The sequence below is a fragment of the Gekko japonicus genome, unplaced genomic scaffold (assembly GCF_001447785.1).
Source record: "Gekko japonicus isolate JY-2015 unplaced genomic scaffold, Gekko_japonicus_V1.1 scaffold2132, whole genome shotgun sequence".
Taxonomy (NCBI): domain Eukaryota; kingdom Metazoa; phylum Chordata; class Lepidosauria; order Squamata; family Gekkonidae; genus Gekko; species Gekko japonicus.
The window spans coordinates 149,280-173,360 of NW_015171568.1; the positions used below are offsets into that span (position 1 = coordinate 149,280).

The 24,081-nt window shown below is 41.5% G+C and overlaps 1 protein-coding gene across 1 annotated transcript in view; it reads right to left on the bottom strand.

The window, feature by feature from the left end:
• KCNK1 (potassium channel, two pore domain subfamily K, member 1) overlaps nt 1–24,081 on the bottom strand; it is a 30,546-nt gene that overhangs the window by 2,471 nt on the left and 3,994 nt on the right. The window contains exon 2 of the mRNA XM_015419788.1: nt 2,018–2,413. Coding sequence (XP_015275274.1) covers nt 2,018–2,413 — 396 coding nt within the window. The remainder of the gene's footprint in view (nt 1–2,017; nt 2,414–24,081) is intronic.

A 24,081-nucleotide genomic window follows, 5' to 3' on the forward strand; every position in this document is an offset into this window, starting at 1 on the left:
CAGCTGGGGAAGGGAAGGGAAGGGAAGGGAGGGGGAGACTTCCCCCCTTTTTTTGCTTCCCCAGCTGGCCTGCTTCTGCCCCCCCCCCTCCTGGCTTGCCTGCCTGGCGGGTGAGCCAGGAAGGGCCTTGGAGAGAGTGGAGAGGCATTTAAATGCCTCCCCGTGCCTTCGTCAGCTTGTCCGCCCTCTCCTGGTTCGCTTGCCTGGTGGGTGAGCCAGGGAGAAAGTGGGGAGACATTTAAATGCCTCCCCATGCCTTCATCGGCTCACCTGCCCAAGCAGGCGAGCTGAGAAAGGCTCCTAGAGGGGCCCCACGGCCTCTCCACAGACCTGGAGTCATGCCGCCACTGCGGTGCAATGTTTCCATTATATTCTACGGGGCCATAGAATATACACGACTCCACAGAGTCTTTAAACTGCCTTCCTAAACTTTAAACCCCTTCTCTATGGAGTTGCGCCGCAGTGGTGGCATGATCTTTCCATTATATTCTATGGCCCCATATAATATAATGGAAAGATTGCGCCGTGGCTGCGGTGCGACTCTAGAAAAAAGGAGCGTGGGGGCAGGGCTGCCGGGGCAATGCTCCAGCCCCAAATGACCCCTGCACATTTCCATGTAATGTATAGTCTGGCCCTTTAGAAGAAGGCAGATGCTGGCAAAGGAAGCCAGGTTCTTGTTGCAAAGCAGGAGGCAGGATTAGAGGCTCTATTGCTAAAAGTTGCTAAATGCCAGAATTGCATGTGGTGGAGGTGGTGGAGATGGAAGGTGCTTCTTAGCTATGAGCATGGAGCACAATAAGGGAGTTAACAAAGAGCCAGAAATACTTTCGAAACATGGCTGTTTTGGGTGCATGGGATGCCAGCCTATTTCCTGGAGGCAGGTACAGGAAAAGAAGTGTTCTGTATGTGTGGTAAAAGGTAAAGGTAAAGGTTCCCTTGCTCGAAAGCCAGTCGAATCCGACTCTAGGGTTTCAAAGCCGAAGAGCCAGCGCTGTGCAAAGACATCTCCGTGGTCATGTGGCCGGCATGACTAAACACCAAGGCGCACGGAACGCTGTTACCTTCCCACTGAAGTGGTACCTATTTATCTACTTGCAATTTCTTGCTTTCGAACTGCTAGGTTGGCAGGTGCCTTTGTGTGATGCCTTTGGCTAAAGGTTAAACCTTAAGAAAAGCTATCTAGTTCAGCGTCCTACTTCTCACAATGGACAATCTGATTCCCCTGGGAAACTCCCATGATGGTCCATCAGCATCAGGTATTCTGGGGCAAACTGCATTGAATATTCAGTTATCATGGCTAATAGCTGCTAATAGATCTGTTTTCTGATAATTTGTATGATCCTGTTAAAATGCATGTAAGCTAATAGCCACCACTGGTATTCCTAAACTACAGAGATATACTGCAGATTCACTTATGCATTGATTGGATTAGCTACATGGAATGGCACATGGTCCTTGAAGCATCTACTAAGGATCTGGTCCAGAAATTACTAACTCAAGTAGTATTTACTTGGGACTCAGATCTATGACATTTAGACATAATTGCCAAAGCAACTATGATTTTGGAACATTGGTGAGGATTTCAACTGGTAAAATGCTAATGGAAGAGGTGCTCCCATCAGTGGAACAGGACTTTTCTTTCCTCCCACTTTTCCCTGCATCTCAAAACGACCCCTGTGCAGCTCCTGGGAAACAGGGGGGACCCTCAGGAATGGTATGAGGAGTTGATTGGAGGTTTGTAGCAAGAGGGGGGAATTGGCAAAAATCCCCCCACCCTTTTACTGTCAGCAGAGACGTCTGATGGAATCCCAGCCATTACAGTGAAATACATATTAACTTCATGTTTTATACATATTTAAAAGCAATTACTTTCCATTTTAACATCCAAATTACTTTTGGATGTTTCTTTATTCGTTGCTCTATGAATCAAGTGTTACAAAGACAGAGGAGCATACAACAGAGCTCTGAAAAATTATCAGTCAGTTATCTGTTATTCGTATTGATACATTTTACTCACATGTAATTCCTATTTTGTACAGCTCTCTGAATTTCTGGTTGTAACCTTCTCCTGGAACATAGTCACCAAGACCAATGGTGCTCAGAGAAATGAAGCAAAAGTAAAAAGATTCTAGGAAGTTCCAGTCATCCTCAAGGACAGAAAATACTGCTGCTGGGATAAAGAAAAAGCACGAAATGGTAACGAAGCCCAGAAACACTGCATGGATGATGGCAACAATCTGCTTTGAGAAACCCCAGCGAATGTGGAAGTACAGCACAGGCCTCCGGGTGACGTACACTATAATGCGCTGCACCACTGCTGTCAGGAAAAGAAGCGTGAAAGGGATTCCAATGACAGAGTAGATGATACAGAACGCTTTTCCTCCATCTGACAAAGGCACAGTGTGACCATAACCTGTAACAAGAAAAAAAAATGTGGGACTTAGAAAAAACAGCCGCACCCAGGAAATAAAATTCAGATTAAAAATACACACACCAGCTCTCACAAAGATCCATGTTAGATAAAATGTTGTTACTCTTTAAGGTGCCACTGGATTTCTGTTTTGTTTTACACCAGAGAACAGCCTCTCAGTCTTTCTCTTCTGCCACAGGGCCGAATTAAGTCAATAATGACTGATTATGTGATTTCATGGCATTTATGGATTTACCATACATCACCCACATTTTATATCAATATCTAGATCACGTTTAATGGAATAAAAACAGCCCACCAGTTAAGATCTGCCTCCCAATCCCTATTCTCTGTGCCCTTGCCTTCAGAAGTGAGATGAATGGCAACTAGGGACAAGGGATGTCTAATGGTAGCACCTTGTCTTTGAAATGCACCCCCCCTCCCTGAGGCTCACATGGGGCCTACTATAATGTGTTATAGGTACCAGGCAAAAACATTTATTTTACCCAGTCTTTTAAGTGAGGAATTTCATCTTCTTAGCTGATTATGGTCTGCGTCTGGTCTAGTACATTTTATGGGTACTCTTATGCTATTTTTATGTTCTTCATTTTGTATTATAATTTTGTTTTTGGGTTGTTCTGGAAAGCAAAAAAAAAAATCAACACCACCTTTGACTAATTTCAACACATCTTTGAAACTTTTCTTACTCTGCCAGTCGGCCAAGTATCAATTTCACTCATAAGCACATTAAATCTAATTTATGGCATGACTTCTTAGGGAACCCAATAATAAGATTGTTCAGTTCTGCTTTTCTGTGCATCAAAATAAAGCATGCTAAGCAGTGTTCCCTCTAAGTTGAGTTAGTGTGGGCTAGCTCAGTTTTTTAGCCTCCAGCTCACAGAGTTATGTCTTAGCTCAGGAAGGATGGCTCCAGAGTAAACTAATTTATGCAGTAGCCAAATCGCTCACTCACAATTTTAATGCTAGTAGCTCACAAAATAGAATTTTTGCTCACAAGATTCCACAGCTTAGAGCGAGCATTGATGCTAAGTTGTCTAAATCTTCTTAAATTTTGATAGTTCGGCATATTTTATTCTGCCCTACAGGGATGACACATTTCCTTTCCAGCCTTTCTCTCACCCCGCCCCTTTTTGCTCTCCAGTAAAGAGAGCAGATTGGACAGGAATGGCAATTCTGTGGTTGGCTCTAGTAGCCACCCCAGATCTGGACCCCTACAGAAACAGTATTCCATGGATGAAATCAGCTGTTAAGAAATCACACCACACAATCCTTTGTATCGCACTTTGGTCTTTCACGCTGGATCTCGTCTTCTCTTTCATTCTTACTGTTTCGTGTTTGATCGTGGAATTCTCTGGCATTATCGACATCTCACATAAGTACAATAGTGGAATAGTAATCATGGTCTTCTTTCAAAGGGGGACCTTGTTGGAAGGGACCTTGCAGGCTATCTAGTCCAACCTAACAAACATAATGCCTGATTGAACCACATGAGTTTAAAAGCTAGCACATGCTTATCTTGAATAGGGAGCTGTACATTTATTTATTAATTTATTTTTATTTATAGATTCAATTTATAGCCCTCCCTCCCTGCTGCGCGGGCTCAGGGCGGCTTACAATCAGGCATAAGCCAACATATAAAACATATTTAAAACCATTTAAAATTATTCTACAGTATAATGACATTATTATTAATAAGTGCTCTGGATGTTCCGAGGTGATCTTACACAAGATGGCGTATTACTGCTGCTCTACCAACTCAGCGTCGTCTATTGTACTTGTGATTAATGAATGAGGTTAACTACACGAATGTGCGCTATGATTTATCGATGTATTGTTTGAACTTCAATAAAGTTTATGAAATCTTAAAAAAAGAAATCACACCCACCCCTCACATAATGCTGTTCAGGGGTTTACAGAACAACTGTTCTGTTCTATTCTTATAGGAGCATGAGACTTTCTTATACAAGCAAGATAGGGGTTTGAATCCCTTTCCTTGAATACATACCGTTTAAACAAGTGAACACAAAGGGAAGAAAGACTGGGCAGTCCTAACATGGTATCTCACCTTCTCTAAGGATTGAGAGAGGAAGCACCAGAGAAAACCCATGAATCCTCACCAGCAAGGATTCCTGCCCCACTGAGAGAATGATGCCCTTAGAAGGAGATGAAATTCCAGTCCTTGAAAGGCAAGGGAAAAGAGATGCCAAAACAAGCAACAAGAGAAGAGACACTAGAATTCACAGAAGGCATCCATGTTAACTCCCCCAACAGCTCAATGGGTAAAAGCACTGTTGAGGGAAACATGGATTTTACAATTTAAGTTCTGTAACGGGTAGGGATAAAGCCAAATCTTGGCAAGCTGCAATATTGGCAGCAACAAAACAGGAAGAGGATAGTCACAGTATTAAGGGCTATCATCAGATCTGGGTCTTCAGAATCATAGAATGTTAGAGTTGGAAGGGACCTTGCAGGTCATCTAGTCCAACCCCCTGCACTCTGCAGGCGTATAGACGAAAGATAGCTCTACAACATACCCAAAAAATGTTCGTTCAGCCTCCGCTTGAAAACGTCCAATTTATACAAACAGTTCAGCTATACAAACAGTTCAGAATATTTATTGAATGTGCACATATAGACTTTGGTGAGTCTCTAGGGGAAAGAATTTCTGTCACTTTGCAACAACAACTCAGAGCACTCTAATATTTTCCTAGTAGATATGCTTTAAGTATTGATTATATGAAGGAAACTCTTGATATTAGGATTTGCAAGAAAGGCCAAAGACTGATAGTAGGCAAAGACCAAATTGTTCAGGTTAGATACTCGACAATAAGAGAAATTAGACTTGAAAAAGCAAAAATGAAGATGTATTTTTTAAAAATAATGACCTTGACAAATGCAGTATTGAATATATTTCTGTTATATGCATGTGTTAAGTAATATCAGCTGCAGTATCGTATGTTCTCTTTTGCCCAAAACAGAAATGACTAAGGGGGAGAGAATGATACCAGCTCTTGCTTTTCCTGCTAAAATTGCATTATATATGAGCTCAGCATGCAGTGTCAACTCAGGATGAACCATTATACCATTGCAATGTGGATGTCTAATTAGCAACACAGTATGGAAGAAAGCATACTAGTTGTGGATAGGAAACTGGGGAGAAGGCAGTTACGGAGTTATTGTGACTCCAGCTATTCCTTTAAGCATGCTGGATAAAAAGGATCGGATTCTGAAATCTAAATTGACTAATAGTGCTCTGTGCTTTCCACTTACTTAGACACACCTGACTGGTATGCTATAATGTGTGCGAGAAAAATGTCTGCCATTCACATTTACTATTGTTCATTATAATTTATGACCCAACACACACTGCAAAGCCCTCCTGCTGATTGATTCTTGCATCCATAATGAATTCTTAGGATGTTAGTCAGAATGTTCTTATACATAGCAGGTCTGAGGCTTGAAGCATGCAATCCTTTTGGAATATTGTTCTAAAGATGCCATATAGCCTTAACTAAATGATCCTACATATATGTAGGGTCGCCAACTTTTTAATGACCCTATCCCAGATACTTTGGTTAAAGTAACAGCAAAAATTAAATTTAGCAAAAGACTTTCCCAATGCTTAATCTCTAGGCCAGGAGAAACATCATTTCCCTGGTTTCTACATTCTGGGACTACAACAGTACGTATTGCCTAACAAAAACATGGTACTCCCCATAAACTCCAGATTTCCCCCCTTAAACCTGGAATCTGAGAATGCAATGAAACAAGCCCTTTACTCAGAAAATTGGTTCTAATTCCTTCAGTACAGCCTTTACCACAACAAAAATCAAATTATTTATTTGGTTTACTCCCTAAAAGCATGCATATATGAATACTCAAGAATGTAAACAAATTGTCAAAAACTATTAACCTTTATTAGAGCTCTTTCTGGGCATCAGAATTGCAAACAGCAAAATTATTGCAAGATAAATAGTTAATACAGGCTCTTTCAAATATAGTAATTTTAAACTTGACTATGTAATATTACAAAACAAATCTAAGCAAAGGGTATAATTTCTGCTCAATAAAAACTAATGAACCATGAAGGCAAAACCAAAGTTGAGGCTTTGAGAAGCACCTTGAGGGATTCAGGAAAATTCCCAATTTACTGTTTTATTGATTTATCTGCCTGCTAGGCAACAAGTAATTTAAAAAAAAACTGAATCAGGGTGAGGCTGCTATTAACAAGCTATTCCAGTTGACAGCAGCAACCTGGCACAGCTAAATCAATAAACAACCACATTTACAAGAAAGACAGAAGTGCTCTTGGGTGGGTTTGGAAAGAAGCAGAGCTGGTGCAGCACAGAGACTGAGAAAAGTCAGGAAGTCTCCAGTTTGAATCTTGCCTCTGCTATGATGCCATGGACTTAGATCCACACTAGTATGTCTGCGTGTGCAAATTCTTCTGCCCACAGAAAGATTTTCCTACCCCCCTGCCCCGGCAGCCAGAAATGCACACCAAAATGTTATTACTGGGGAAGAGGGGAAGCCCACTTATTTATATTCCATTTATTTATATCTTCCATCCTAGAAGTCAATACAGGTATGGTCTTATCCAAGCACTGACCAGACACAAACCTGCTTAGCTTCAGCAAGCTTACTGTATTACCATATGCTGCCATTCTCCCTAGTATGAGGACCCAACACAAGTAACAAATAAAAGAAAGAATACTGCTTGCTTTAAACACCCAATACCCCACAGTTACAATAAGATCCTTTTGAAGAAGTCAACTTTGAAATGCTATTTAGAGAGTCCAATCAGATGGCTCTTTAGATCAACATCTGGGAAACATCCGTCTTCCGTGAGCATTCCATTTTGTCGTGCTTTGGAGCCATACTAAAAAGGTACTAGTTAAAATCTGGAGTTTTTGGTTCCCAACGGGCCAATCGCAGACTTTCCCCATCTGATTGTTCCAGTGCACAATTTAAAAATGGCGCCCATTTGGGATGGTCTGTCGTCAGACCATCCTGAACGGGTACCATTTTTTAAAAATCTCGATTCTGCGCATGTGCAGATAAACAAACTTTTGTTTTTTTAAAAAAAGCCACCGCGCGCATCTCATTCAGTGGACGCCGTCTAGACAATCCACAGCGGAGGCAGCACGTGGTAAGACGATTCACTGGGGGGGGGGCTGTCTGGTCGTACAACGATGGATTAAAAAGATCAGGATCAAATTAGATCCCGGCTAATGGCGGGATTAGGTGACCGTCTGAACGAAACCAGAGACAAGGAGCAAGGGTGCCTTCCTGACATTCTTGGGAAAGCTATTCCACAGAATGAGCAATACTCTGTAAAGAAATAATAAAATCATAGAGTTGGAAGGGACCGCCAGGGTCATCTAGTCCAACCCCCTGCACAATGCAGGAAATTCACAAATACCTCCCCCCCACCCCCAGTGACCACTGATCCACACCCAGAAGATGACAAAAAACCTCCAGGATTTCCAGCCAAACTGGCCTGAAGAAAAATTGCTTCCTGACCCCAAAGCGGCGATCAGCATTTCCCTGGGCATGTAAGAAAGGGCCACAAGAACTAAGCACTGATGCACACAATTTGTAAGCCAGTGTGAGCCTGTTTCCACAAAGGGATGGAAAAGAACAGATATGAGGAATGAAATTGTCACGAGTTAATGTACAGAGGCAATCTTTCACAACTATGTCAAAATTCAAAGCAAGAGATCAACAAACAGCCAGCATAAATCCAGTTGCATAACAGAAACTATACGATTTAACATTACTAATAATGGACATGTCAATTAATAATCCCTAAAGTTTTTACAGCCCAAAATACTGGTTGCTGCAAGTCCTTTATTATGACTTGGCACAAATACACATAGGAGCACCCTGCATAATTGTTTTATTGCATTGGAATAAATCTGTGCAGAGCCTGCACTTGGATTACAGCAGCCATTCACATCTATAAAGATCTTTACCTGCCATTCTCTTCACATACCGGCTATTCTAGCATCCACCTACCCCTCCAATATACTTTAAGATTTAATTTTCTGTTTAGAACAGCCATATTGCTTCTGTACTGAGCCATGCTGCAGCCCCCCGACAATGAGCACTTGAAAGTGCTATACAAATGCTGATTATTGTTATTGTAAAGGTAAAGGTTCCCTTGCTCAAAAGCCAGTCGAATCCGACTCTAGGGTTGCGGTGTTCATCTCCGTTTCAAAGCCGAAGAGCCAGCGCTGTCCAAAGACGTTTCCGTGGTCATGTGGTCGGCATGACTAAACACCAAGGCACACGGAACGCTGTTACCTTCCCACCAAAGTGGTACCTATTTATCTACTTGCAATTTCTTGCTTTCGAACTGCTAGGATGGCAGGAGCTGGAACTAGAGATGGGAGCTCACTCCATCATGCGGCACCTGGGTCTCGAACTGCTGAACTACTGACCTTCCACAGCCTGCAGTTCAGCGTCTTAACCACTTGAGCCACCGCAGCTCCTTTTGTTATTGTACAGTATTTTTATTACCTCCAAACAACTTTAAAATTATATGACAAACTGTTTATGTCACCTTGGAGTCTGCTCTGGCCTGAGGTGTAACACTTAAGTATAACACTTAAGTGTAACACTTAAAAGCAAATACATTAAAAAGATTTTTTTTCTCTCTGATTAAAAAGCTAACTGTATTGGGAAAGTATGAAATGGCTCTAGAAGATGCTAATGACTCACAATGTATAACAAGAGGGCCCTGCTCTTAGTTAACCTTCCTACAAGGTACAAAAATAACACTTATATGTTAATATGAAGCTGTTAATTAGCAATGTTTAATCAGCCCACAAAATATGGAATTGGGTATTTCTTTGAAGCAGGAATATGGTTTCCCCACCTTCTTTAGATGAAGCTGTTAATTAGCAATGTTTAATCTGCCCACAAAATATGGAATTGGGAATTGGGATGCATCATTTACAAATGTGCATCCATTTCTAAAGCTTACCCTAATTAATCCAAGCGCTTGAAAAACATTGTTTATTCCTAGCTCACTGTGGTGACTGCCAGCTGCGAAGGCTGCTACTGCTGAGTGAAGCACCTGTGCAGGATGGTGACTCAGCTTGAGAAGAACAAATGTGTCAGGTACAATTAATCCAGAGCAGCCTTCTAACCCTGGTATATGGCATCTGTCACCAACCCACAAGCAGCATGATTTGGTCAACTGCTTGACAGTAATACATTGCCATCTACTGCTGTATTTAATAAATCAGGTACTTAACTAGTTAGGAATTCATTATACTGTTGGGGCAAATAACCAAAATATTCTCTAACTGCCATTAATATTTTGGTTATTCCCTCTTCATGGCACTGAAATCAACCCAAAGCAGCTGCTGGCCAACAATGTCAAGGAGTTGTCGAAGGCTTTCACGGCCGGAGTTCACGAGTTGCTGTAGATTTTCCGGGTTGTGTGGCCGTGGTCTTGGCATTGTAGAACCTGACGTTTCGTCAGTAACTGTGACTGGCATCCTCAGAGGTATAACACAGAACGATGGAGTACTCTCTGTGTCACGGTTCTACAATGCCAAGACCACGGCCACACAACCTGGAAAATCTACAGCAACTAATGTCAAGGAGCTTTAAAAACAAAATCCAGAAATAGAGTAAGAAAATAAAGATCACAACCAAATTTCACTGAATAACTGCTATGTAATGACTCCAGACACGCAAGGCATACAACAATGAACCAGGAGTTAATATAGCAACCAGAGAACATCTGTTCTTTCTTTAGCATCAAATAATCTGTCCTCAACCCCTCCCTACAAATATATGGTAGTCATTCAGTGCCTTCTGGGGAGAAGCTCTGGTCTAGAAGGCAAACATCCAGTGAATTAGACGGAAACAAGTGGGAGGCCTGCAAGACTCACAGGGGGGAGGGATCCCACCTCTCGCCCCTGCCATTGCAACTCCAGGCCCCACCACCCACATGCAACAACAGTGACAGTACCTGGGAGCCATTCCAAGGCTCATGGCATCCTCCTCCACTGTGTCCGGCCCCGGAGACTCTCCTGGAGTCCTCCACCACACAGCCTGACAGGGAATGGCTCCCAGAGTGCTCCACCAGTGTGGCTGAACCTGGAGCCTCTCCTGATCTCCTCTGCCAGCCAAGTTTGCAGAAAAATTCATTTAGCGTCGGTGTAGTCCCAATCTGCAATATTTAAGTATCTGCAGATGGGGGCCGCATGTCACTATTAGATATATAGAGAAGTTGAAACTCTCTTCTTACTTGAGCAGGAGAACTACTGCTCAAAGGAGCCAATTTCTAATACAAAAACAGCAGGGTAAATTCTCCCCCCAACCAAACACACATAATGGCTGTGATTAAAATCAGGGGCCCATGGCTGGTTTTTTATTTCAAGAAATATATTGATGCAGTCCTAAAAATTACACCCTTCTAAGCCAATTGACTTAAATTGATTTAGAAGTGAGGCTAAAGTTCGCAGGTGCCACTAAATAGCTAACTTGGAGGGTGACACTAAGTTGTTCAGGTCAGTGAGAACCAGGGAGGACTGTGTGGCACTCCGGAGGGATCTGTTGAGGCTGGGCGAGTGGGCATCCACATGGCCAATGAGCTTCAATGTGGGCAAGTGCAAGTTAATGCACATTGGAACCAAAAATCCTAACTATGTATGTTGATGGGGTCCAAACTGGCCGTAACTGACCAGGGGAGAGATCTTGGTTAAAGAAGTTAGGGCTTTTTAGCTTGGAGAAATGATGACTGAGGGGTGACATGATAGAGGTTTACAATATTATACATGGGATAGAGAACATAGAGAAAGAAGTACTTTTCTCCCTTTCTCACAATACAAGAACTCATAGGCACTCAATGAAATAAATGAGCAGTAGGCTTAGAAAGATAAAAGGAAGCACTTCTTCACCCAAAGAGTGATTAACACATGGAATTCACTGTCACAGGAGGTGGTGGCAGCTACAAGTATAGACAGCTTCCAGAGGGAACTGGATAAACATATGGAGCAGAGATCCATCAGTAGCCACAACGTACCGATGGAACACTATTTGGAATTTCACATTACCCTTTTAAAACCATTATTGTATCGTCATGGAATAAACCAGTACAGGGTCGGCTGTTTCAAACAGCCTTTCCCTTCCGGTAAGGAGCCATCTCTGAAGCGGTGTGTCATTTCAAACTGCGCCGCTTTCTTTTCCCACCATCCCCCCCCCCCACGCGCACAATCTCCCTGAGAGGGTTTTTTAAAAAATATTCTATTGGGACTGCTATGGTGCTGAAGCAGGACTACAAACGAGCACCATAGTGACCCCATTGAGATGCCTGGACTCCATTTAGATACACTGACATTCACTACTGCTGTCCCCTGGAAACAAGGAGGTCACTGGATATAGAGTTCAAACACTTGGAATTCACTGCCACAGGAAGTGGTGGGTGCTACAAGCATGGACGGCTTCAAAAGGGAATTAGATAAGCATATGGAGCAGAGGTCCATCAGTGGCTATTAGACACAAGATATAGCTAGGGGCTCTGGGGCAAGTGATGCTCTGTCATCTTGGTGCTTGGGGGGGTCATCAGTGGGAGGGCTTCTAATGTCCTGGCCCTACTGGTGGACCTCCTGATGGCACTGGTATTTCTGGCCACTGTGTGATACAGTGTGTTGGACTGGATGGGCCTTTGGCCTGATCCAACATTGGCATCTCTTATGTTCTTATGTTCATGGGGGGGGGGGACCAGACAGTTTTGAAACCCAGGAAGTTGTCCTTCCTTCCTTAACTCCCACAAACTGGAGTGTGAGTGTGTGTGTGCCTGAGTCTACACTTCCTCTCAAGCAAACTTTTTAAAAATCAACCAAATATCTGTCTCACCATTCACTTATGCCCCTGATCTCCAACTTAAACATGCTGTCCAATCAGGTACTTGTTTCCAGGGCACAGCAGTAGTGAATGTCAGTGTATTTAAATGGAGTCCAGGCATCTCAATGGGGTTGCTATGGCGCTGATTTGTAGTCCTGCTTCAGCGCCATAGCACTTCCAATAGAACATTAAAAAAAAAGGAGGACGATCGCGCACAGGGAGAAAAAGGGTGTGAAAAGTACTGTCATCGCAGTAAGCACTACGGGGCATTTTATACAGCACCCCATAGCACTTCAGAACTGGTAGAAAGGATTGAAGACTGGAGGAAAGCAGTTTGAGTCAAAAACGCATCAGGCACGCTTCCTGAATGGGACAGAAGTGTGTTTGTCTGAACAGGTAAATATATTCCGTCAGGGACCAGTTTCAGTCTGTCTGAAATGACAGGAAAAAAACATTAGTGACCAGTTCCTGAAACGGAATACATAGGCTGTCTGAAATTGACCTATGTCTGGGGCAGTTATCCTCTGTATTCTTGGTGCTTGAGGGGCCACAGTGGGAGGGCTTCTGGAGTTCTGGCCCCACTGGTGGACCTTGACAAGTGTTCCCTCTAAGAGCTGAGCTAGTGTGAGCTAGCTCACAGTTTTTTAGCCTCTGGCTCACACATTTTTGTCCTAGCTCAGGAAGGATGGCTCCAGAGCAAACTAATTTATGCAGTAGCCAGATCGCTCGCTCACAACTTTAATGTCAGGAGCTCTCAAAGTAGAATTTTTGCTCACAAGACTCCACAGCCTAGAGGGAGTATTGCTCCTGATGGCACCTGGGTTTTGGCCACTGTGTGACAGATTGTTGGACTGGATGGGCCACTGGTCTGATCCAACACGGCCAGTTTGGTGTAGTGGTTAAGTGCACGAACTCTAATCTGGGAGGACCGGGTTTGATTCCCCACTCCTCCACTTGCAGCTGCTGGATGACCTTAGTGAAGCCATAGTTCTATCAGAGCTGTTCTCTCAAGACCAGTTCTCTCAGAGCTCTCTCAGCCCCACCTACCTCACAGGGTGTCTGTTGTAGGGAGGGAACGGAAAGGAGTTTGTAAGCCACTCTGAGACTCCATGTGACGGGCGGGGTATAAATCCAATCTCCTCTTCCTCCTCCTTGTTCTCTTATGTTCTTAAGGGTCTAACTCCTTTTAGGAGTGTACTGTAAGAGACCCATGACTAGATCTTTTCAGTTTTTAAATGGAATTGTAGCCATACAGGGCCTCAGTTTGGACTGGAATCAGGATACAGGCAAGGTAAAAAAGGGATATAAAAAGGGATCCCACTCAAGCACTTTTCTTGATTGTAACCAAATGCCTCATTCTGTTATTAGCCCTGGAAGGGGAAAAAAAAAAGATATGCAAAGAGAGAGAGAAGGTGCCAGCCTTTCTTTACCCAGATTAATTTACTATTAGGGCTACTAAGAACGGGGAAATACAGAAAGAACAACAAAATCCCTTCAAAGTTAAGCTTTTGTAGCCTTTAGTATTTTGGCACATGAAGGCCTCATTTGATGTGCTTTCTCTTGTTTCTATGTTCCAGAAAAGTACATTTCATCAAAAGAGAAAGGCCTTCAAAACTAGGCCTTTGTGTGTCCTAAAGATTATTCCATTCCCCCCCCCCCCCCCGCTCATCATAAGTGGTCGGTTTTGAAGGGGTTTATTTTTGTGGTGCACAGTAGCACATAAAAAGATTTTTAATTGTTTTTAGAAGCCGTGATTTTAATATATTTATAATTGTCAAAATATCAAAACAATAAACTTTTGCATTAAATCCATTAACAATATTCTAAAATTATTTATTTTCTTTCAGGAAGTAGACCACCCTCCCAAGTAAAATTGAAGCCATATAATAAAAACAGCATAAACTGGAAATAAATCCACAGATCTCTAATAGGAGCTGTTCTTAAAAACATATATACTTAAATAATCCCTGGATTAGACTCTACAGAACAGAGGCAATTTCTAATTATGACATAAAGGCACAATACTAGATCCTCTAATAAACGGCATTTTGAGTTGTAAAATCATTTCATGTTTAAAAGGTGAATAGATATGGGTGATTTTCCCCAACTCAAAGTAATAAATAATGAATGAATCCTGATCTTACAGTTCAGGGGAGAAAAACTCAGAAGAAAACAATGGCTGAAAATTTTTCACATTATAAGAAAGCCTCTTGGCAGAGAGAAGGAGATGCAGTAACTTGAGAATTTAGATTTCATAGTAAACAGATTAGTTCAGCACTTTGAAAATCCCAAATCCTTTTACAAGCATTGCTTCATTTTAAAAGTCAAATTTGAAATCTGTGTGTGATATCTACTGTTTCTGGCAGCTGACATGTAGCCAGATTTGTAGCACATCATAACTGCCTCAATAGCTTAAATTTATTGATGTCAAATAGCCAGGAACTTTTGTTACATTCTGTCTTTACATTTCAAATTATTCCGTAACCACAACTTTTCAGGCAACCTATGAAAAATAATAATAAACCAGAATATTTATTTTATATTATATGTAATTTTATATTAAATGTAATTCTGGAGCAACATTGTAAGCTTTCACTGGCATTGCTTTATTCTATATTCAGTCACTGGATAGGCCACAAGCTTCATCTGATCACCTAGCGTGTCCCATCTAGTCCCAAGCATGGTCCCCTGACTTCAAGGTCCTCATCACCCTGTGTCCTACCACTTTTACCAAACCAAGATCCGGTCATATGTAATGAGCTCTTTAACTTTATTCCCATCTGAATAAGACAGAGGTCCTGTCACTTGCCCATTCTACGCACCATGAGTCAGAACACAAGCAAATAGTAAGGAACTGGGTGTTGCCAAAGCTTTGGCTGTTCTATGTGTCCTGTGAATGCATACTGACTTCTGTGGCAATTCAACATATATAGTATCCATGCTAAAAATTAATTGCTATCCTGTTCTTTTTAAATATTAAAACAGAATAATCCATGCAATCCAAATATATTTTCCACTATATATCCTCAGTCTTGAAAGACTTAGTTCTCACTCTTGAAGACAATGTTAGGACACTAAGGTCTGAAATAGACGTGATGCTGGGTATCCACGATCAGATCCAATTTATGACTTTTAAAAACTTTAAATAAAACTTGTGGGGGGCATCTCCAAATTTGGTTAGAACAAAATCACTAAAAGAATGTTGTGTTTAACCCTTTCCCCTATGCTGTTTTCCTCATATAAGTCACCCACGAAGTTGCTACTATCTCCGGAGTAGGGAGAAAAAGACAAGCACCGGTCTTTTTTCTCATGTAGTCCCACTTCATTTGTATATGAGGAATTTCAGACAGGCAATATATTCCGGTTCAGGAACAGTGCCCGAACGGTTTCTGGTCTGACATTTCAGACAGAACCGTTTTAGAACTGGTTCCCTACCAGAATATATTTTTACTTTCACACACAAATGCTTCTGTCCCATTCAGGAAATGAGGCTGAACCGTTTTACCTGTAAACCACTTCCAAGTAGTCTTCAGTTTCTTCTCCTGGGTCCCAAACACTTTTCCCCGCCATTTTTCGCTCGCGCGGACGATCTCCAGTTGTTGTTTTTTTTACATTCACTTTAGAGCACTATAACACAACAGCAAAACAGCATTATAGGAACCCCATTGGAATGCCTGGAGTGTTGTGTTATAGTGCTATAGCACTCTAAAGCGAACGTTTTTTTAAAAAAAGCTGGAGATCGCCCACGCAGGGAAATAATGGCGGGAAAAAGCAGTGCAGTCTGAAATGGCAAACCGCTTCAGATCCAGATGTTTACCCGTAGGGGAAAGCCATGTGTGAAATGGCAGCCCTATACCGGTTTACTCTATCTATGATGGATCAAAAACGGCTTCAAACCGACTATCTCCAGAGTAGAGAGAAAATGACAAGCACCAGTCTTTTTTCTCATGTAGTCCCACTTCATGTGTATATGTGAGTGTGTAATTTAGATTGGGAAAAGAGTATGGGGCAGGGTTAAACACGCTCTCCCCAGCACTCTGCTCCAATGAAAATCCTATGACAGATTTAAAGGGAGGAATTTTGTTGTTGTTTAGTTGCACAGTCGAGTCTGATTCTTCGCAACCCCATGGACCACATCACGCCAGGCCCTCCTGTCTTCCGTCATGCTCTGAAGTTTGCTTAATTTCATGTTCGTTGCATCGATAAAAGGGAGGAAAGTCAGGTGTTATCTTATGCCACATCTTTTTAAGCACAAACATACCTCTGAAGGCCATGGAGCTGACCCAAAGATTTGATAAACACAGGTTAATAAAGATGGATCAAGATGGGTAGCCATGTTAGTCTGTCTGTAGCAGCAGAAAAAAGCAAGAGTCCAGTAGCGCTTTAAAGACTAACAACATTTTTGGCATGGTATGAGCTTTCATGTGTCACTGCTCAGTTCTTCAGATAACTTCCCCTTTCACTTTATTACCTAGCAACTAGAAGCTCTTAGCCACAATGTTTGTTATTAGATATTTTGAAAAGAACTGGTTTTACAAGTAGTCATGCTGCCATACAAACTTTTGATCATGGGCAAATAAGTGTACTGTAACTTTCTGCTACCCATCTTAGTGGACTGCAATATTGTGCACACTTGACAGTAAGCCTCATTGAACAAAACAGGATTTACTTCTGAGTTAGGCTAATTACCTGTACATTATTTATATAATCAGAAACACCTGTAGCAAAGAGATGCACCATAACTGCAAAGAACACATTACAAGGGTGGTATATGTCACTTTCTTACAGTCTCACAGTATGTTCCTCATTTTTAAAACTTGCCAGTTGACACTCCTATTCTGAGTAAACACACACAGGACTGAGTGGCATAAATCCCTGAAGATTGCCATCAGTGGCTTACAAAAAAAGAAAAAATATTGCAGCAGGTTTAAAAGACTAACATGTTTTATCTGTGAAATCATGCAAATAATTGCTATTTATTTTGGCAGCCATATACTTCCTCATCTAAATATACATGAGGGAAAAATAACTTCTGACCTAAATGGCATGACAAACCCATTAAAGCAGGCACCAAGTTTGCATGCCTGTGTGTGTATAACAGCCGGAAAAGGGGGGAAAGAAAGGGATTGATGATTGTGCCACCATAAAAATATAGAACTTCAATAATTAAGACTAATGATGGGTGACTATACACATCATAGTACGAAAGCAGATTTTTTTCTGTAAACGTTTTCAGTGATTAATTTTTTTGCAGAAAAATTTCCATTTTGTTCAATAAAATTAACAACAATGCAAGGATTCCATTGCCAGCATTATATTAGGAAGGCTTGGCAGTTTCAAAATTGTAATTCATGTCCTCAGGTGATTATCCTCAGGAATTGTGATTAGTAAACTGGGGTCAAAAGTATAAAACTACAAAAATCAAGCTATTCTCATCTGTTTTGATTTTATCTACACAGGCAAAAACTAAGCTACAGTTCTCATGTTGATGCCTTCTGTAACAGGGTGGAATACTGTAATCACCAGTCTGATATGGAACTAGCAAGTAGTGTGAGTGATTAGGTGCCCCAGTGATACGGCTGCCAGCTGTGGGTTGGGAAATACCTGGAGATTTTGGAGGTGGAGCCTGGGAAGGGCAGAGTTTAGAGAGGGGAGGTTGAGTATAATGCCATATAGTCCACCCTCCAAAGTGGCAATTTTCTCCAGGGGAACTGATCTTGGTCATCTGGAGATTAACTGTAACAGCAGGAGATCTCCAGGTGCCACCTGGACGTTGGTAACCCTACCCAGTGACCTTGGCATGTCAGAGTTAAAATCTGTTGAAATAAATGAGGTCAACAACATAATGGCATATAGTGTACAATTCTTTGAGTGTACTAAAAACAGGGTGTCACTTTAGTGCTTTCACTTCTTTTCTTAAATTTAAACAGTGCAAGGGAAGACACACTATATTGTCTATATTTTACAGCATTATTTTTATTATTTTTATTATTCCAGTAAAAAACCTTCCATATAATATTTAAACCATACTTGATTTTCTTCCTAATCAAATACTTCAGTTCAAGTAGTTGTTCCCATTGAGAGATAAAATTATGGGATATTTTAAAATTTTGTTTCCTACGTAATTTTGTTTACTACATATAATTCCAAATTGAAAGCACTAATTCATATTATGCTCTATTTAGGACACTGGAAAATTTTCTGGGGGGGAAATCAAATTGTAAATTTTCCCAGAAAACCCACATAATGGTGTCTAGCTTAGTGGTGTTGAACATTTCCAGGTTATGTACATGGGCCTAAGTATATAACAGGAAGGCATATGGCATTAAAGCTATGTGACAGGAAGCTGGGAGCCACAATTATGACACCACTGATTTCCAGGCCCAGACCATGAGCAGAAGACCACAAAGCTGGGGAAAGGAAACACAAGCGGTATACAAAGAGATATGCTGTAACGAGGAACAAGCCAAGGATCAGAGGCACTAAGTGACTCTCTCTGTCCTGTTACTCTCCTCACCATGCAGGCATACAGAGGCAGAAGGCATGACATTCTATAGTAAATGGATGTACTACCAAAAGACACACACACCCCCAGGCAACTCTATAGGAGTTCATGATTTAGGGAGTAAGGCTCTGCAACCTATGTGAAAGCCCCAACCCATGGGCTGAAGACCACTGTTTTAACATTATTTATTATTTATTTATATTCCACCTTCACCACTGTGGAAACTCAAAATGGCTTACATCATTATCCTGGCCTCCGTTTTATCCTCACAATAACCCTGTGAGGTAGGTTAGGCTGAGTGTGTGACTGGCCCAAAGTCACCCAAGAAGCTTCCATAGCAGACTGGGAATTCAAACCTGGGTTTCCCAGTTCCTAGGCCCAACATTTTAACCACTATCACCCTAAAAAATCCATAACATACTGACTGAAAAGGAATAAGTAGTAAGTTACATCTGACAGTACCTTACTGTGTTGTTGTATATATGAAATAACTGCTGCAAAAGTGATTGGGTGCCATAACTAAAGCTCTGTTTTGTATAGATTTTGTGACAGAAATATACCATTATGACTTAAGAAGTATCTGCACCATCATCTTCCTAACAATCATTATGGTTACATAAGTTGCAAGCCTAGCCTATTTTAATATATGTTGTTTTTCAACCAATATGGATCCAATGCAGATTACAAGGAATTTAAAAAATTTAATCAAACAAACAATTAAAAAACAGTACCCATTTCAATAAGAACTCAACAAAAAAAACAAAAAAACCCAGCCAGATTTAGTTCCTTCCCTCTGAAGGCAATCAAAAATAGGAAATGCTGATTTAAATGCATTTGGGTTGTAACTCATGTTTTCAAAATGAGTCTCTTGTACTGGTTTGGGTATAATAGAAATAAGTGCTTTCTTAGAGGCTTGATCCTCCTAAACACTACAAAGCCCTGCCAAGGATCACTTGAAAGTCATACCCTCACTTTGGATCAGTGAATCAGTCTTTAAAAGCATCGACTCATGAAAAAAGCCTTGTTAAAAAATTTCTGTGACTCACTTTCTACACGTTCAATGCGTGCTCTGTTTCTACCCTAGATTTTCTTCACTCTAAAACAATATGGAGAGTACCTCTGCTCATTATAAATTGATTTTTTTTTAAATCTGGCCAAAGGAATTATTCCACATACTATTTTGTGACAGTTATTTTCTTCGTTTCAGTTTTTCCCTGTACTGTTTAAACTTTGGTAGCACGCTAGTCAGACTGAAACTGATTTTTAAAAAGGTGTGAAACAATCAGCCCACAATAGCCAACCTGCTGCAGCTAAAGCCTCATCTCATGTTATGTAAATAGGACAAAGCTGTCAAATTTTAACCATTTAGAAAACTCCAAATTAATCTTCCTGTATCCACTTGCTGATGAAAGTTTGCACTGGCATTTAGAAGGAGTTTTACCACCATAACTCTTAGGATGTGATCCCACATCGCTTTTCACACCATTAACCAAAAATCCTTGGGGGGTGGTAGTGTCATGCATAAGGCAGTGGAGCAAAGGGATGAGGAGTCTTGTTTCCATGCACTGATGGCATAGCCCCTGTTCCTATGTTCTGCTGCCACTGCACTCGACTCCTATGCCCTGATCCTGTTTCTCTAGCAGCCCTGGAAACAGCTTCAGGATTCCTGGCCTCTTGTGTGAACATTCCTGTGGCAATCAGAAACCGTCTCCCAGCACTAAGGCAATAATGTTGTGGGCTGCTGCCCCTGTGCACCCTCAAAGACAGAGCAAGGAACTGAACCATCAGTATCATGGAGAGCCCCGAAATGAACCCTCTGCTCTGTTTCCTGTGTTCTTTGTTCACTTTTCTTCTAAGATCATTTGCAGTATAGTGTATCTTATTTACATCATGTATAGTCCACCTTTCTCACTGAGACTCAAGGTAGATTACAAAGTGTGAGACAATTTAGAGGAATGGGACATCCAGGAAACAATACAATGAAGGTCTGCATTGTGGAAACCTAAAAACACAGCCAAAACCACGCTGGGGGAAAAAGCATAAGCACTGATGTGACATGGTAAATGGTGGAAGAATTATATAGTAAGACCATGCTTATAGCAACCGACAGTACTTACTAGACACATACCACAGTCCTTATCCCTTTACCAAAGTATCTTTCTGAAAACATTTCATTTCAGTATAGTCCTGTTACCAGTGTAAAAAACAACTGTCTACATTCAGACAAATGTCCTCAACAGAGGCCACCAGGGCTGTCTCTGTCCCATAGCCCAGCTTGAAACCAGACTGAAAAGCACTAGAGTTACCGCAGAAGACCTGGTCCTCTACTGCTCTCTCAATCACTTTTCTCAGAAGAGGCAGATTAGAGACTGGGTGATAATTGGCCACAACATTTTTCTGCAAGGCTGGTTTTAACGTGATTAATATGTGGAATTCACTACCAGAGGATGTAGTGATGGCCACAGGAAGAAACAGCTTTAAAAGGGGATTAGATAGATTCATGGAGGATAAGTCTATCAATGGCTACTAGCCATGGTGATTGAGGGGAACCTCCACATTCAGAAGGACAAATCCTCTGAATCCCAGAGCCAGGAGGCAACATCAGGGGAAAGCCTCAATCTCTGCCCTGTATGTTGGCCCTCCAGAGGAACTGGCTGGCCACTGTGTGAGACAGGATGCTGGACCAGTTAGACTATTGGTCGAATCCAGCAGGGCTCTTCTTATGTTCTTAAAGTAGTGGACAGATAACTGACTCTTTGAGTGAGCAGACAAGACAAAGTGTTTGGCAATTCTTCTGCTTGGTTTATGCTACAACCAGCATCCAGATCAGAGCATATTCATGTTGTTTTATTAGCAAAAAAACTTTGTAAAGGTATCACAGCTGTCTGTTCCTGACACAGTAAAAGCTCAGATACCTTAAGCAGTTGAAATGCATGTGAATTAGCTGATGCAATGGTTACTGAGAAACAACATTTCTTTGCCACTATCACTGCCACCTCATAACTCTTCCAATGGGCTCTATAGATCGTTCTGTCCAATTCAGTATTGGTTTTCTGCTAGCATCTTTCTAGACATCTTCTGGCCCTCTTTATGTCACCCTACTCAACAGTAAACCCCAGTACAGGAGAGGTTAACAAGGAGCAATAGCTTCAAGGAGCTTCACATACCAAGTTCCCACTGCAGCCACAACCATGTACATGTTCGGAATTCTAGAATCCCCCAGAGAATTTTGGAATCCAGAAGGATCCATGAGCCTCCAAAGAGAGGACCATTTTAACTGGGAAGGGGGCTTTTTGCAGGTGTTGGAGCCATATTTACCCTTGCTTTAAGTAGGTAGTGGTCAGATATAATTCAGGGTAAAATATGCAGCCCTGAAACAGGCTCAGTTCAGAAGATTAAGTCCAAGGTGTGATTTTTTAAAGCCTTGGACCTGCCATAATTTTAGAGAGACCCAAGGAAGTCAAAAAAGTTATCAAATCATGGGCTGGCCATGGTTAGGAGCACTGAGCATGAACACTGAAGTCCCCTAGAATAATAAAATAAGTCCCTAGAATAATAGAATAAGTCCCTAGAATCACGTCCAAGAGCACTTCTGCCAAATCAGAGAGGGTGCCCCCTGGGGAACTAGGTGTCTAAATCTATACTTGGCTAGTTTTGAGATCATAGTGTTCTAGCCCATGTAACTCTAAACATAACACATTGTGAAAACTAGTGGCAAATTGGGACAATTAACACATGCAAGTGTCTGTATAATTCTTACCCCTACATAGCATTCTTTCACACATCAGTGGTAGATCTTGGGGTAGCTGACTAACTGGATGACAGGCCTGAGATATACCTGTTGAGGGCTGTGTAAGTAGCTGAAACAAGCAGAACAAACATTTCATCCCCACTATAAAGATGGCGGAGCCACGGTGGTTCAGAGGTTAAGATGCTGAGCTGCGGACCAGAAAGTCTATAGTTCAGCAGTTTGATACCCTAGTGCCGCATGATGGAGTTAGCTGCCGTCTCTGGCCCCAGCTCCTGCCAACCTAGCAGTCTGAAAGCAAGAAATTGCAAGTAGACAAATAAGTACCGCTTTGGTGGGAAGGTAACAGTGTTCCATGCATTTAGTCATGCTGGCCACATGACCATGGAGAAGTCTTTGGACAGCACTAGCTCTTCAATTTGGAAACGCCTCCTAGAGTCAGATTCGACTGGCTTTCGAGCAAGGGAAACCTTTACCTTTATAAACATGGCAGAAGGCAGCATGGAATTGCCTGATCTCATCAGATTTCAGAAGCTAAGCAGGGTCAGTAATTGGAAGGGAGACCTCCAAGGAAGACTCTACAGAGGAAGGCAATGGCAAACCAATTGTACTTCTCACTTGCCCTGAAAGCCCATTGCTGGGGTCAGCATAAGTCGATTTTGACTTGACAGCACTTTATACACACACACACACAAAGATGGCAATGTGCTAACTGTAAAACTATTGTGTGGTTCTCCCAGAGTTGGTACACAGTTCAATTTCTTGATATTAGCACAGTTATTCTTAAAATTAAAAAGTTTCCATTAACTTTGTGGAAGAAATTTATTTTTTATTTGCTCATATATGGCATGGATAAATACAGATTTATAGATTCTAGAATTTTATACAATCATGTATCAAGGCTGTAAAATGAACTAAGAAATGCAACAGAACATCCAGAGGAAATAGAGAGGGGGTGAAAGGCATTCCTCGATGGGAGTGTCATTTTTTCTAGGTCCAGCCCCATCTCACATAAAAATGGGGTGGATCCAGCAGAAAAAAAAGCAGGAATTTTCCACAAGTGGAAGGGTTTTGCTGATTTCCTTTCCTACAGCTGACCTCCAACTTCACCACGCATGGTGTTTATGAGAGCCCTTTGTTTCCAAGGCCAACATTTTAGAGAGGTCAGAGGGCTGAACAGGAGAAGAGATCACAGTTCTGTTCCCTGATGCAAGTGCCTTTCATTAGCAGAAAATTACCCTTAAATCTCATTAAATACTATGTGTTTTGCAAAATACTTAACTAAACTTATGATGTAGCCAAAATTTAATGTTATCAACAAACTTTCAATATCCAAAGGGGTAAAAATAACAACTCCTCCCCCCAAAGTGACAAGCAGTGGGTATTGTTGTAGAAGGCCAGCAGTTCTATGCAACCTGAAAGTCATCTTCAGAGGAGAGAAGCATAGTATATTTTGGAAAGCTCCACTAACCATGAGTTATCCTTGGAAAAAATGCAGTCTAACCTGAAATTAACTGAAGCTTACATACAGTG